Consider the following 14,156-nt stretch of genomic DNA (forward strand, 5'->3'; position numbering starts at 1 on the left):
ATGGAAGACCTCCTGATGCTCTATCCAAGTGCAAATATATTTAATTAAACTACATGTACAGCTATAGAGAGGAACTGAGAATTAGTGATCATGGGCATCACTGAAAATGTGCCAAAATTCTAGTAAACAAATGAATGCATATTACAGTGTTCAGTGTTTGTCCTGAAGAGCAGCATACTACTCCACTGTTTACATAGTAACCTACCATGGATACTGAAGAACGATACTGTCTCTTTGTTCACGTGGTGGAATACAATTGATAAGGCAAATGTTAACTTCCGTAATGCTGCCACATCTGTAGTAAGGTATAATCTGACTGTAAAGGTTGCGATATATCAAATTATATTGGCAGTTAACTCTTAAAGAAGTAATGTTAAATATTGCATTATTTCATAAATGTGGGTCTTTCAGAAAGTGCTATTTGTTCAGTAAAAAATAAAAATACATTACAATATCTGAAAGTGGCTGAGATGTGTGAAATTAGCCTATACTTAGTTAACTGTTGTATTATATAGGCCTGTGTTCCATATACGTAATGGGAAGTAATCAGATACAAGGTATTCTAGGTTTAAGATGTGTTTTTTGGGGAAAAAGTCCTCTGAGTTTGTAGTGTTTTGTTGCTAGGGTTAGCGATTAGGTCAGGCTTTATTTATTAGCCAGAGCAAACCTGCTCCTTGCTCTACATGAGTTCCTTTCCCTGGCTCATTTTGTGTCTGGAATTGGTTCCTACTTCACTCACCTGTAGGCTCAGGGTCAAGGCAAAGCAAGTGTCTCCAGTTGCATTGGCTTTGGAGACACACGTCTCCCTGCTGAAAGGTCTGCAGGCCAAAAGGCGAGTTTGAATCCGTAATGGCCAAAGTGATTTGGGTTTTTTCAGTGACACAGAGGGGGGACGGTCTCTCAGAAATCGACGGCTTTCAACAGGAGCCCATATGGAACAGTTCTCGTCGAATGTAAGTGAGGCTAAGTTTGGAAGGCCAGACTAGTTGATGCCAGAGACGGGGATCGTGACCAGCCTCGGCCATTTTGATTGCGTTTTACATTGGACTGGACCTTGGTCAGTGGGTGGGGGGTTGGAGGGGGTGTCAGGCTGTCAGATAGCCTTCAGTGTTGAGTAATCCTCTACTCCAGGCTGACAAAAAGCCAGATACACACAGTTAGTGGTTAGTCATTGATCAAGCTCTTAAACCCCCTCATAGCCACACCATCACTGGTCTAATGAGTCATAGAAACGTGTTTTATGTGACACTATGTGCCTGAAGGATAATTGTTTTTTTTCGACTTGGGTCTTATTTTCATAGTATTTTCCATGATTCCTATTGGTTCTGATAGTATTTCCTGCACCTACTTCATTGTTAAGGTTTTTGGTTTTTAAGAAGTTTTTTTTTTTTCTCCATGTCTGTAGCTTCACAACGGTGTCTATGGAGCATATCAAGATACAGGTTCCCTGAAAACAAGTCCAGTTTATCTTAACCTCTTGATCGGAAGTGAAAACGTAATGTGAAAGTTGAAATGTATTGACCAAAGTGAAAAGTTTCAGTTTCAATGAGCAGAATTGACCTACCGAGCTTACCTAGGCCTATATTCTGCACTCAAAAACGTATTGTTTACAGTGCTGTGTGGCTCGCCTTTATAAGCTAAAGTGAAAAAGCCAATTCCTAAACCTGTTGCAATAGCTCATTATTCATCAGACTGTTATGAAGATGTGGTTGAGGCTCTTCACTTTGATCGCCTCCCATATTTTGTTGAACAGTTTGGAATACGAAGAGAATGAGCAGATTTAAATGAGCACACAGAGTAGGTGCTACAGGTCAATTTTGCAAGGACCACTGCTTATCAGAGCTGATCGGAATGATGGAAAATACTTTGAAAATAAGACCCAGATTGAAAAAGAAAAAACAGAATTATCCTTTACTTGTTGAATTGTTGGGTGCGGGGTCTGAACATGAGTGCTTAACATCAGTGCAGGTTAAGTAACGGCTGCTGAATTGTTTTGTTGAAGTCAGAATTTTGGGGTTAATTGAGGAATACCGTTTGCAGTGCCCGCTGGGAATCTGCAGAACAAGCAAGCAAGACTTCGTTTTTTTGTTTTTTTTTTTGTCTTTTTGTCACGCGCTTGCAACTACATGTTCTCGTCCAAATATGCATTTATTATGCAACCTGTTTTCAGCTGCATTTGATTCATGCCTGCTTTGTGTCTGACAGGGCCTGTGTGACACGCTCGTCTTGGTGTTTACTCCAAGCGTAGAAACGGCTTGTGTGTTCCTGCTAGCTGAAGGAAGTGTGAACAAGAAAAGTGTCACTGTTGGCACAACCCCTGCACCAGCGAGTTTCAAGTGCTTTCCTTATCATTCTTTTTTCTGTGTGGAATAACCTCTTTTATGAACTGAAATTAACATAGAAGGCATGAGGCACTGTGCGTAAACTAATCGACAATTTGAACGAAGGTAGTCAGGTGTGGTGAGTTTGCCAGAAAGAGAGTCCTGCCTTCCAGGAAGTTGTGTGCATGCGCCTCTGTGTGTGTGTCTTCTGTGTGTGTTCGTATGCGGGCTTGTGTTTGCTTATACGCATTAGGTTTGTGTGCACACGAGCGTGTCGGGCAAACAGGCTCTCAGTCGGTGGCGTTGTTCGTTTCGTGTGTCCGTGTATCTGAAGCTGCGCGGTAGTGCGTGTGTTATTTGGCGAGGCTCTGTGTGTGTGAATGGCTGCTTGCCTACGCCGGAGTGTGCGAGGGCCGGTTGCCCACAGCGACGTACCTGTCACCGGGAGCTGACGCGCCCTGGCCATGAGTGCCAGCCCATAATGAGAGCCCTGGCGTGTGACAGGTCCTCCAGCGCGCTCTCACGCACCGACCTGCCCGCTCTCACCTTGACCCCCACCCCCCCCACCCCAGGCTGCCGCGGCCCTCCGGTCTAAATTAAGCCCGGCTCTATCGCAGCCCAACCGTGGCACACCGACAAAACCCGCGACAGCTACAACGACAGGGCAGGAACACGCGCGAAACTTAAAGCTACAAAACTCATCAACGGACCCCTTCCCACGTAGCATTTACGGCCCAAAGATTGAGTGGGGGGAGGGGAAGGGGAGGGGGCGGTGATGATGGCCGCCGAGTTCAGTTCAGCTGGGGAAGAAGCACGGCGAAGCCGTAGTCCAGAGAGAGTTTACTTTACGCGGCCTCTGGGCGCCGGGCGTGCTTTGCTAAGATAAGCGGTTTGTTTCGACAGACCGGCCTCGGCTATCGGTCACGTACGCCGTAGATGAGGAGGGAGGACACAGAGCTTTGCCAGAAACACGAGCCCATCTGGCTAAACACAGGCAAACCTCAGGTACCCACAGCACAGGCAAGTGTGTCCAGAAACTGTGTGCTGTGCTTACTTGGTAACTCACGACTGAAAATCCACCCACAGCGGCAATGCTACTTGCGTACAATCCACGTCGGGTCGCGCGGGCTGTTGTTTTGTTGCGGTGTCTCCCCAACAGGAGGAGCAGAAGACGCGAAACTCTAACCCGGGCAAATAATTGCGGAGAGCAATTTGCTTAAGTTTGTAAACAAATCAGGCTAGATTACTGCTGGTCATCCGTTGAAACATCCAGAAGGAAATCCGCATTAGTCATGTAGCTTTTTGCTGCAGTATGATTTGTGGTAACTTTCTAGTAGCCTCACATGTTGGATAGCAATATCTCTGTTGCATCTCCTTAATTCTTAATAACTTAATGGCTGCTTAGCTTATAGCCACAGCCCTTTTTACCTGCATGTGTGCCCTTAAACAGATTATAACAGATGGAGGCTCGCAACTATTCAGCTTGTGATGATAATTTTGACTGTGGGAGCAGCCATACTCTACTGGCACTTGCATACTGCATGTAGCAGTGTTTGTGCTAGCTAGTTTGCTATAGACCAGGATTGTCCAGTCTTATCCACAAAAAAAAAAAAGCCAATGTGGGTACAGGATTTGTTTTAGCCCATTGCAAAGACACCTGATTCTACTTATCAATGTCTTGATTGAAGACCACGGTGAGTCAATTGGTTGAATCGGGTATCGTAGTACTGGGCTAAAATAAAGACCCCACACCCACATCAGCCCTTTTCATATGTAGTCCTAGTCTGCTGTAGACACATCTAGGGGTTCTCCATGATGGTTTATATCTCCTACCTGGAAAACAGACCCACCCCAAGATCAGATATTTAGGGGTGGCGCTCATTTTGGAGCGTGCACACCGCCACAGGGTGAACAGAGGAAGGGAAGCCGAACGCCAACCCCCGACACAACCAATCAGACTGCGGGAATCTCGCCGTTGTTTTTCATGGCCTTTGTCTTTCCGGTTGCCATGGATTTTAGCCCACAAACACCCCCATTCACCCCGATTTTAAAGCGCGTCCGAATGCGTGGCAGAACCCTGCATCCAGCGCAAATTGCCTTAGTGGAGTCTTGAAAAAAGAAGGAATTGATAAAAATTAACACGGGGGGGAAAAAGGCTTATTAAATTTTCCACTGGCAAATTGGACGATAATGGAAAAATGTTTGTCACGGTGATGAATAATTTCCTGTCGTTATCTTAGTTGTTTGTCACTCGTCGTTTTTTCTGAACACAGTTCCAGTAACAATGTGTGTTTGCAAAGCTGAATGCTGACATCTTTTTTTTGTACGTGGTTGGCTTTTCAAATTTTTGTGATATTTGTTTACCTAACACATTTCTACAGTTGGATATCACTGATATCAAATGCCAGCCCAGGTCCCCATTAAACATGGTCTTCAGTGTTGAATGAACGAATAGGATTATGCTTGGGGAGCAAACTCGGAGGAGGCCTGATATCCTGATGATTTCAGTGACCAGGCGCTACCACTTTGAGGCCCCTGAGCCACTGTTGATCCTGAGATCAACACTGAAACTGCACAGGGCTATGTTTTTTGATTGTTATAAACGCAGAGCATCCATTTGCTTGGACTCCATCAGAAAGGGTGTGTGTGTGTATTGTACAGCGAGACCTTCTAGAATCACTTAAAAACAGTCCCGTTTTTCTCTTGATGCGGTTCCCTCAGACCTCAGAAGTTTTCTGACGTCTGTTTGTTCACGTTCCCACTCGCTCTTGGAGCTAGAATGTTCCCCCCGCTCAGGGAATACCTCCCCCTCCTGCGTCGGATCAGAACTCATTTCTGAAGCAGGGCCACAGGTCATTTCTGATCATCGCACGCAATAGACCTGCTCCTTACAGGAGGCTTCAGAGAATGTTTGGAACTATTTATTCTGTAAAGTTATAACCCGTTCCAGTAGCATCTCAGGAGCTGCTTTTTATATCAGTGCTAAGGTTTGCTGTACGAACTCTTGACACTGATCAAGAACAGAAAACTTTGATTTCAGGCGTTTAGATTTCATTTCTCACACAGTCTGGTATTGCGAGCGACTCTTTGTTAAACGGGGCCAAAATTGCAAGGGTAATATTACGGCAAAATCTCGATCTTCAAATTTATAATGTGCTATGAGTTTTTGGAAGGATAGAAAAAGTTTAAAGGCCAATTAAATTTTTTTTTTTTTTTTTTTGAACATAGCATTCACCATGTCTGGCGTTTCAGATGTGTGCCCTGTGACCTTCTGTCCTGTTATATTTTTTTTGTTGTTTGTTTTTTCAGTCATTTGCGTAAAAATACTGTCTCCTGGCCTGGAGGTGAACCCCCCCCCCGAGTAGCTCGCGCTCGCTGGGCAGAACCTCTGCGTTCGGTCTCGTCCAGACGGGCGCTCCAGGGGGGGCGCCGGCGACGCGGGCCCAGCCGAGATCCGCCGCGGTTTCGCGCTTACCGCTTCGACGAAAGAAAAAAAAAAAGAAAAAAAAAAACCTTCCTCTTTATCTTCATCTCACTGCGCCCTCTTCCTTTCATCTCTGCCCTTACCCTCTTTCTCGCCAATTCTTTTGCTCTTTTTTTTTTCCCTCCTCCAAAAAGGCCTGTGCAGGCTTATCGAAGTCGTTCGATGAGCCGCAAGCGATGAAGTGCGCGTTCTGGTTTTTTTTTTTTTTTTTTTCGATGCAACTCTAGTTTAATTTTTCTGGCGGCTCTGTGAACTTACGCTGGTTTCCCTCCTGCGTACGAGCGCAGCGAAGTCGTTAGCATGCGCTGGCAGCCTGCGGCTGGCGCTTATGCAGATGCGGGATCGAGATGCGATCGAGCCGAGTGAAGACGAGGAGGGCGCTGGTCCTGTTTCATGGTGGATGCCGCAGCGGGGGCTGGTTTCGGCGTTGCCTGTGGTGTAGCCCAGCTGCACTGGAGAACTGAAAAAGGGCCCACTCTGTTACGTGGGGATTTCTCAGTCGATGAATCGAGTTCCATTTTGTGTCCTAAATTGACTGAATTTAATTGGAATTGACCCAAATCTCTGGGATGGAAGCCTTAAAGAGGGAAAACCAGGCCGGTAAAAAAAAAAAAAAAAAAACTGTGGCTGTGAGTTGGTTTTTCATTTATTTATTTTTTAACATTGATGTTAGGCAAGACGATAAATCACCTTATCGAATTTAGCAGTGCTGAACGATGGCGTAACAAAATGTGTCCCAGTGTTGCAAAATTTAATTACAAGTGAGCCCTCAGATAACTGACTTCAGTGGAAGCAGAGGGCGAGGCGGATGTATGAAAGTTCAGTAAAAGCGTTAAAATTGAGAGCAAGCATGATACTAGCGAAATGTCAGTACGCAACAATGAGTTCATTCAAGTACCCATTTTATTCTCTTTTTTTTTTTTCCTGTTTTCACAGCATGTTGAACATAGGCAGTTGCATAGCTCTGGTTGTCCTTGCTTGCACTAAGAATGCAAATATTGATACGTGTCATTCACGCACTGCGTTGGAGTAATGGTTGGCACTTTGCCACCATGTCAGTCCCAATTAGAAACTGACATTAACATTCAAAGTGGGGGATGTCAGGCGTGATCTGGCGGGGTATTTTATTGGGAGTTGACCTCATACCACGTGACTGAGATTTAAAATGGTGTCCTACAAAGTGAGACGATGTCAGCTTACTTCGTTAGGCTACGCGTATCGGGAAGGACGATGGCGTCTTGTGTGTTCATTGAGGAAAAGTTCACAAAATGGAGGATGCCTTTGTGTATAACCATTGAAATCTTTGCATCGTTTCTAATAAACGCTTTGTTTCTGTTTTATGAAAAAATGAGATTATGGCAACAAATTGGATTAACATTTTATTTTCTAATCTTCAGTAGATAGGAGAACTTGAGTTGAGGGTTTTTTTTTTTTTTTCCTTCAGCACAGATGCTGTTTTTTTACACATTGAGCAATAGGAATAGAGAGATGGTGAAGTGTGTGCACTCTACGGGATTGCTCCAGACCTGTTGCTTGCTCTGCGGTCGGGGGACCGTTGCTGCCCTGTTCCTCCCCTGGCTCACGCGCGCGCGCCTCGACGCGGCCCGGAGCTACAGGTGCATCACCCTGCCAAGTTTCACTATAATTGCCTTCATCTGGACATCTGATGTTCCCGCTAGTTTAGTACCTATAGGGGCGACATAGCTCAGGAGGTAAGACCGATTGTCTGGCAGGCGGCGGAGGGTTGCCGGTTCAAACCCCGCCCTGGGCATGTCGAAGTGTCCTTGAGCAAGACACCTAACCCCTAACCCCTAACTGCTCTGGCGAATGAGAGGCATCAATTGTAAAGCGCTTTTGATAAAAGCGCTATATAAATGCAGTCCATTTACCATTTACCAGTACCTCAGCTGTTTACCTCCTCGACCAATTTTATTTGCCATGATAGATCCCTTATTAACTGTTCGGTTACATCTATTCTACCGCTGCTTTGCACCAGGCTGGCCAGTGGAGGATGGGCTCCCCCTCTATAGCTGGGTTTCTCCCTAGATTTCTTCCCATCAGGGAGTTTTTATTGCGACAGTTTGAGGGTTTCTCTCTACACTGGGGAGTTTTTATTTTTTTACATTTTAAACCTCATGCGCTTGCTTCCAGGTCTGGTTATTGCTCTTTTTCTGTGACTTCGTAGAGCGTCTTTGTGGCTGTTTCCTGTAAAAAAAAAAAAAAAAAAAAAAAGGGACTATACAAATAAAATTGATTTGATTAGATGTCCTAGGATGCAGTTTGTATTGTGGGCTGAGCGCATTTTCTCTAGGTTAATTTTCATAAGCTTTAGGAGACGTGGGATGGCATCCGCGGGGTGGCCTACACGAGCCGTCTGCTGAACCCCCCCCCCCCCAACGCGGGCGGGGCTCAGTCCACCCTCTGTGGGGCCCTCTGACCTGTGATACTTTCTGTTACCTTCTCTACCTTCTCCTCGAAAGCAGACGTTTAAAAATAAACGCGTAAGGAGGGTGGACTGTCTGCTGTCCTTTTAAAGAAATTAAATTAAATAAGCAACCAGACAGTGTAACTGCATTAGCTGTAAAGATGCCCAGCGTGTGTAAACTGAATTTTATACGGTCATTACTAATACAGAGTTTAATTACAATACCACTAATTGTAAAATCCATTGGGCTTTGTTTGCCAGTGAAATGGGAGATCTGTTTGTTTTTGGATTTTTTTTTTGTGCTGTATCGTCGAGTTTTGAGAGCTTAATCGATCCTGCTGTTTGCTAAAGGGTAGGATCCACCTTGGTGCTAAACTAGGGCAATGTCTAGATTTTATCTTGTGAAAAACTGTATATTGTGGCAGAGACAAAAAACAAGACCAGGTCAAAACCTAGTATACGGCTGGACCTCTCCGGCCAACCAGTGGCGTAACTTCATAGTTCGGCCGACCAGTGGCGTAACTTCATCACTCAGTCAGTCACAGACATTCGCGTTTGTCGGGCTGGCCCCGCTGTTGCGGTCCAGCCAAAAACTCTGGAGTGGCTCGTGAATTTCTTCATCCTAAAGCCATACTGTCTGGCACTGGCAAAGAGTCCATTTTGAACCATGACTAATATTAGAGCACCAGGACGTCCTCAAACAAGTGACCTCTTGTTGTGAACAAACCATGCCCATTTTGCTTGTACATGGTGTGTGTTTCCGTGTGAAAGTAATTTCATCCTGTTTCCTTCCAGGCGCTCGGCTCGATCGCGAAGTCGTTCCCCGGTCACCTTCCCCTCCGCCTCGTCCCGCCGGCCCGCGTCGCGCTCCCGCGGCAAGAAGCACTCGTCCGGGGGCGGGGCCGGGGGCGGGGCGTCGCACAGCAGCCGGCCCTCCAGCCGCTCGCCCTCCTCGTCCCGCCTGCCGCTCAACTCCAGCCTGGGGGAGGAGCTCAGCCGCCGCAAGAAGGAGCGGCAGGCCGCCGTGGCCGCGGTGGCCGCCGCCGCCGTCGCCCGGGGCGCCTCCCCCTCCGCCGGCCCCGCCCCCGCCAAACGCCCCGCCCCCCGACCCCCCAAACCGGAGCCCGAGCCCCCCGACAGGGAGCCCGCCCCCCCGGCCTCGGAGCCCCCCCCGCCGCAGGCCGCGGCCTCCGCCGCCGCCCCCCGCTGGACAATCCCCACCGGGACGGGAAGAGCACCCCCCCGCCCCCTTACCCGCCTTCTCCTCCCGGCTCCGCCGCCGCCCCCACCCAGCCGCCCACTTTCCCTCCCCCCTGCCCCCTCTCCCTTCTGCCCTGCTCCAGCCCCAGCCCCCCCTGCCCGAGCCCAGCCAGCCGGCCTCCAATCACCCCTGGCCCCTTCCACCTCCTCCCAGCCCAAGTCCCCCGCCGCTCCTCCGGCGCGCAGCCCCGCCCGTCAGCTGCCCCCCATGAAGACCTCCACCCTGCCCCCCCTGCCTCTGCCGCCTATGCTGCTGGGAGACTGTCAGGACAGGTAAGTGCCCCCAAACCAGCAGCAACACTGAAACATCAACACTGAGACTGCAGCTCTGAGGTAATAACACTGAAACATCAACACTGAGACTGCAGCTCTGAGGTAACACTGAAACATCAACACTGAGACTGCACCTCTGAGGTCGTAACACTGAAACATTAACACTGAAGACAAAAACACTGAAGCAGCAGCACTTAAATAACAGAAGTGGAGTAAAGACAGCACTGAGAGACCATCACAGACCCTGAAATGGCATCATACACTGGCAGCATAGACCAGCATAGTGCTGTGACAGACAGGCATACAGCTGCACACGGTCATCAGTGTGTACACTGAAAAGTGTGTACTCTGAAATGTGTGTACACTCAAAAGTGTACACTCAAAAGTAAGCACTGAAATGTGTGTGCACTGAAGTGCATGAGCTTTTGAGCGCGTGAATGCGGAAACGTATGTACACTGAAATATGCGAACGCTGAAATGTGTGAACGCTGGAATGTGTGTGCACTGAAACGTTCAAGGCGTTCATTAACCTTGCCCAGGCTTCTGCTGGTGTGACGCTCCGACTCGGTCGCTGTGCTTGTGAAGTTGCGGAGTGTGTTACGCAGGCCTGGCTGCTCGCGCAGGAACCCGCCTGGTGTCCGGTTGTTTTTTTTTTTAGTTATGTCACAGATTTCAGTGAAGTCGCTCAAATGACACTCCTCTTGGAAAAGCGGCCATTTTGAGCAGCTGCCCCCCGTTTGTTGCAGGCTTTCGGTGTGCTCACCCCTTTCCCCCCCTCTTGCCTCAGCCCAAAGAAGACGCCTCCCCACAGCAGGTCCCAGAAGAAGGAGAAGGAGGTGCGGACCCGACCCCTCCTGAGCGACCTGCCCTTGCCCCCCACGCTGGCCGGGGGAGACCCCTCCCCCCCTCAGTCCCCCGTGCACAGGGCCCCGCCCCCACCGCAGTCCATCTACAAGAAGAGACCAAAGTAAGACTTGCCCCCCCCCCCCCCTCACATAGTCTCTGTGATCTTTCCCGAATAATCTGGAAACACTTGGACTTGGGTATGTCATAAGCACACGCATCAATAGCTATTTTTTTTCCTCTTTAACTGCTAATAGCAGGAGAGAATATATAGCAATGAGCCAAAATGTGTCTGGGGGGAAAAAAGTAGTATTTCTAGATTAAGCGTGGAAAAACCTGGAAAATCACAGGACCTCCCTGTTTAATTTTGGTAAAATGAGCAGAATGTCTGTCAAATGGTTTTTGTGGTTGTTTTTTCCCTGTTTGTAGTGTTAATACTTCTGGATGCACATTTCTAAAAACTGAAGTCAGAAGTTGTTGTTACAAGTTTGAATGACGCATGGGGCACGCACAACCCCCCCCATTCTGCTGAGAGGGGAGGGGGGGGATTTGCGAAATAATCCCAGAGGCCTTCAGCTCCGCTCACTACCCAAAGCGGAACCTTAAAGTGGTCCGTTCTTTGTTTCCGGTGGGACAGGTTTTGCTGCCCGCGCTACGGGGAGCGCAAGCAGACGCAGAGCGACTGGGGCAAGCGCTGCGTGGACAAGTTCGACATCATCGGCATCATCGGAGAGGGCACCTACGGCCAGGTGTACAAAGCCAAGGACAAAGACACAGGTGGGCTGCTCCGTCTCCCCCCCCCGCCCTTTGAGTGAGATGGTATGTCCCGAAAACTGAGTGCTGGCTCAGGGTGTGAATTTGTAAGGATAGCATTCCATTTTGATTACGCTTTATGTAACTCTTTATGTAACTGAGTGGCTAACCTTTGGATATTTCAAAAATTGATCAGAACTGTACTGCCTGGGACCCTTGTAAAGAGCTGTGTTTATATACAGTATAACAGTGATAACCAACCCTGTTCCTGGAGATCTGCCGTCCTGTAGGTTTTCTCTCTAACCTGACAAAGCACCTCATTCAACAGCTAGAGATCTTGTTCAGCTGCTAATTAGATGAATCAGGTGTGCTAAATTAGGGTTGAAATGGCAACCCACAGGATGGTAGATCTCCAGGGAGAGGGGCTGGTTTCCACAGGTATATAAAGATTTGGGATTATCAGTCTTGAGACTCTGGAGGCCCCTGTCCCACTGTACCTGTCCGCTCGGTCCCTCAGGTGAGCTGGTGGCCCTGAAGAAGGTGCGGCTGGACAACGAGAAGGAGGGCTTCCCCATCACCGCCATCCGCGAGATCAAGATCCTGCGGCAGCTCAACCACCGCAGCGTGGTCAACATGAAGGAGATCGTCACCGACAAGCAGGACGCCCTCGACTTCAAGAAGGACAAAGGTCGGCATTGTGGACTTTCCGGAAGATTCCTCATGTCGGATTGTTTTTGCTTCAACGGAAGGGGGATTAAACCTTCCCTGTTAGGAATAGGGAGTCGAGTACCTAGCCAGTCTAGAGCAGTGGTCTCCAGCCCTGGTCCTGGAGAGCTACAGGGTCTGCTGGTTTTCATAGTGACTCTGCACCTCATGAATCAATTAGAGCAGTTGATTACACAGTTAACTCAACTCACCTGGTGTCTTGGGTCTCAATTGGGTGCTGATTTTAAGGTGAAAACAAAAACCAGCAGGCCCTGTAGCTCTCCAGGACCAGGGTTGGAGACCACCGGTCTATAGTATGTAAGATCAGTGCTAGTACTCCTCAAAGATAGGTACTAGTTTCTTACTATATTAGTTTGCAGTAGGGGTGTGAGCAATTTGTTGATTTGTCGATTGTCAGTTTCTTTTCATTTTTTAAATTCTCAAACTGTTCAAAATTCAAAGATCTCCGAATGTTACCAACACGTACAAGTGTTTTCTCCACTTGTGATTGGATGGTGTCATCCATGCATAAAACTGAGACCAACTGGATGAGGTTTTCATGTCCTGTGGGAGATGAAGTCCTGAAGTCCACGGCACCAAATAAAGGCACACAGTCAATCCTTTGGACAGTCAATCCTTTGGACCTTCTTAATGGCTGATGGCATGCATAAGAGGAGTTCAGTCCTGTAGACCTCAGTCATTGGGCGCAGCTGGTGTTTGAGTTACATGGGCCTTGACGCGACATGCTGTCCCCCCCCCTTCCCCAGGCGCGTTCTACCTGGTGTTTGAGTACATGGACCATGACCTGATGGGGCTCCTGGAGTCGGGCCTGGTCCAGTTTTCCCATGAGCACGTGCGCAGCTTCATGCGACAGCTGATGGAGGGCCTGGACTACTGTCACAAGAAGAACTTCCTGCACAGGGACATCAAGTGCTCCAACATCCTGCTCAACAATAGGTGAGGGACGCCGGTCTTCACAACGATGGTTCCCTGTCTGGTTGTTTTCGGCTATTGCAGTTTTAGGGTGTGTTTTCGATTGGCCTGGGCAGTTTTCTTTTTTATGAAAGATATTTTTGATATCTACACAAGTTTCTTACGAATCGGCGGCTTTGCAATGGCTAGTATCGGGGGTTTTGAGTGTTCGTGGTCGAAAGCAATAAAATACCGTTTAGAGTAGCACAAACACAGCTTGCGTTGTGACATCGTGACTTCGGAGGGGAAAATTCCCTGCTGTTGCTTGCGTGTACTATACCAAATAGGCAAATCGAACCTTCTTCAAATGAAATGGCGCTCGGCAAAACTGGTCTTCTGATTCGGCCCATCAACAGTTTCCCCAACATCTCATAGGCGTCATAGACAGACTTGGCAATGAGTGATTGGAGCTTGTGTTGAGGGAAGCGTAGTGTGTGCACTGTCTTCAGCAGGAATGTTATGCTGACATTCTAAATAGCTTGATTGACAGAGGACAGACGCCCACGCGTGTGTAGGTGATTGATTTTCGAATGCGAAGTCGGTAACGTGTAACTGACAACACGAATGTCAGCGCATTCACGCTTTTCATATTGAACAGGAGCGGAGGCCCGCTCCACTCCTCCGTCATCTAGTCAAGATGGTGCACGTGTTGTGCTTCGCCCATTTCTAGTAATGTAAAAAAAAATTTGTGGATGAATTTTCCCTTTAAATCCTATTTTAAGTGTAAACACTTTTTGTTATTCAATAAGATTTACTGTGCCTCCATAGGAGAGTTTTGATGGAATATGCTGTGTACAGGAAACTACATCTACCAATGGCTAGCATTGTTAGCACATTGACATCTGTCCAGCCATAGAGGGACCACTGTCTTGAAGTGGTACAGTGAAGGGTAGTGCCTTTGAGTGTCATGGAACCCCGTTCATATTTATTGCAGTAGCTGTCTGGCATCTTGCTGTGTATAGACATCAGGTTAAAGGATACAGCAGGGCAGATGGCTCAATTCCATTCCGTTTTGTCTTGCAGTGGACATATCAAGCTTGCGGACTTTGGCCTGGCCCGGCTGTACAACTCCGAGGAGAGGTGAGCTAAACTAGCTAGCTGTAACGTTCCCAAAGGTTTG

General features: G+C 48.0%; 1 protein-coding gene across 1 annotated transcript in view; it reads left to right on the forward strand.

The window, feature by feature from the left end:
* Positions 1-14,156, forward strand: part of cdk12 (cyclin dependent kinase 12) — a 32,775-nt gene that overhangs the window by 3,128 nt on the left and 15,491 nt on the right. Inside the window, 6 exon segments of the mRNA XM_064316253.1 lie at positions 9,026-9,763; positions 10,551-10,730; positions 11,244-11,383; positions 11,877-12,047; positions 12,832-13,021; positions 14,060-14,117. Coding sequence (XP_064172323.1) covers positions 9,026-9,763; positions 10,551-10,730; positions 11,244-11,383; positions 11,877-12,047; positions 12,832-13,021; positions 14,060-14,117 — 1,477 coding nt within the window.

This window comes from Anguilla rostrata, chromosome 17, assembly GCF_018555375.3.
Source record: "Anguilla rostrata isolate EN2019 chromosome 17, ASM1855537v3, whole genome shotgun sequence".
NCBI classification, from domain to species: domain Eukaryota; kingdom Metazoa; phylum Chordata; class Actinopteri; order Anguilliformes; family Anguillidae; genus Anguilla; species Anguilla rostrata.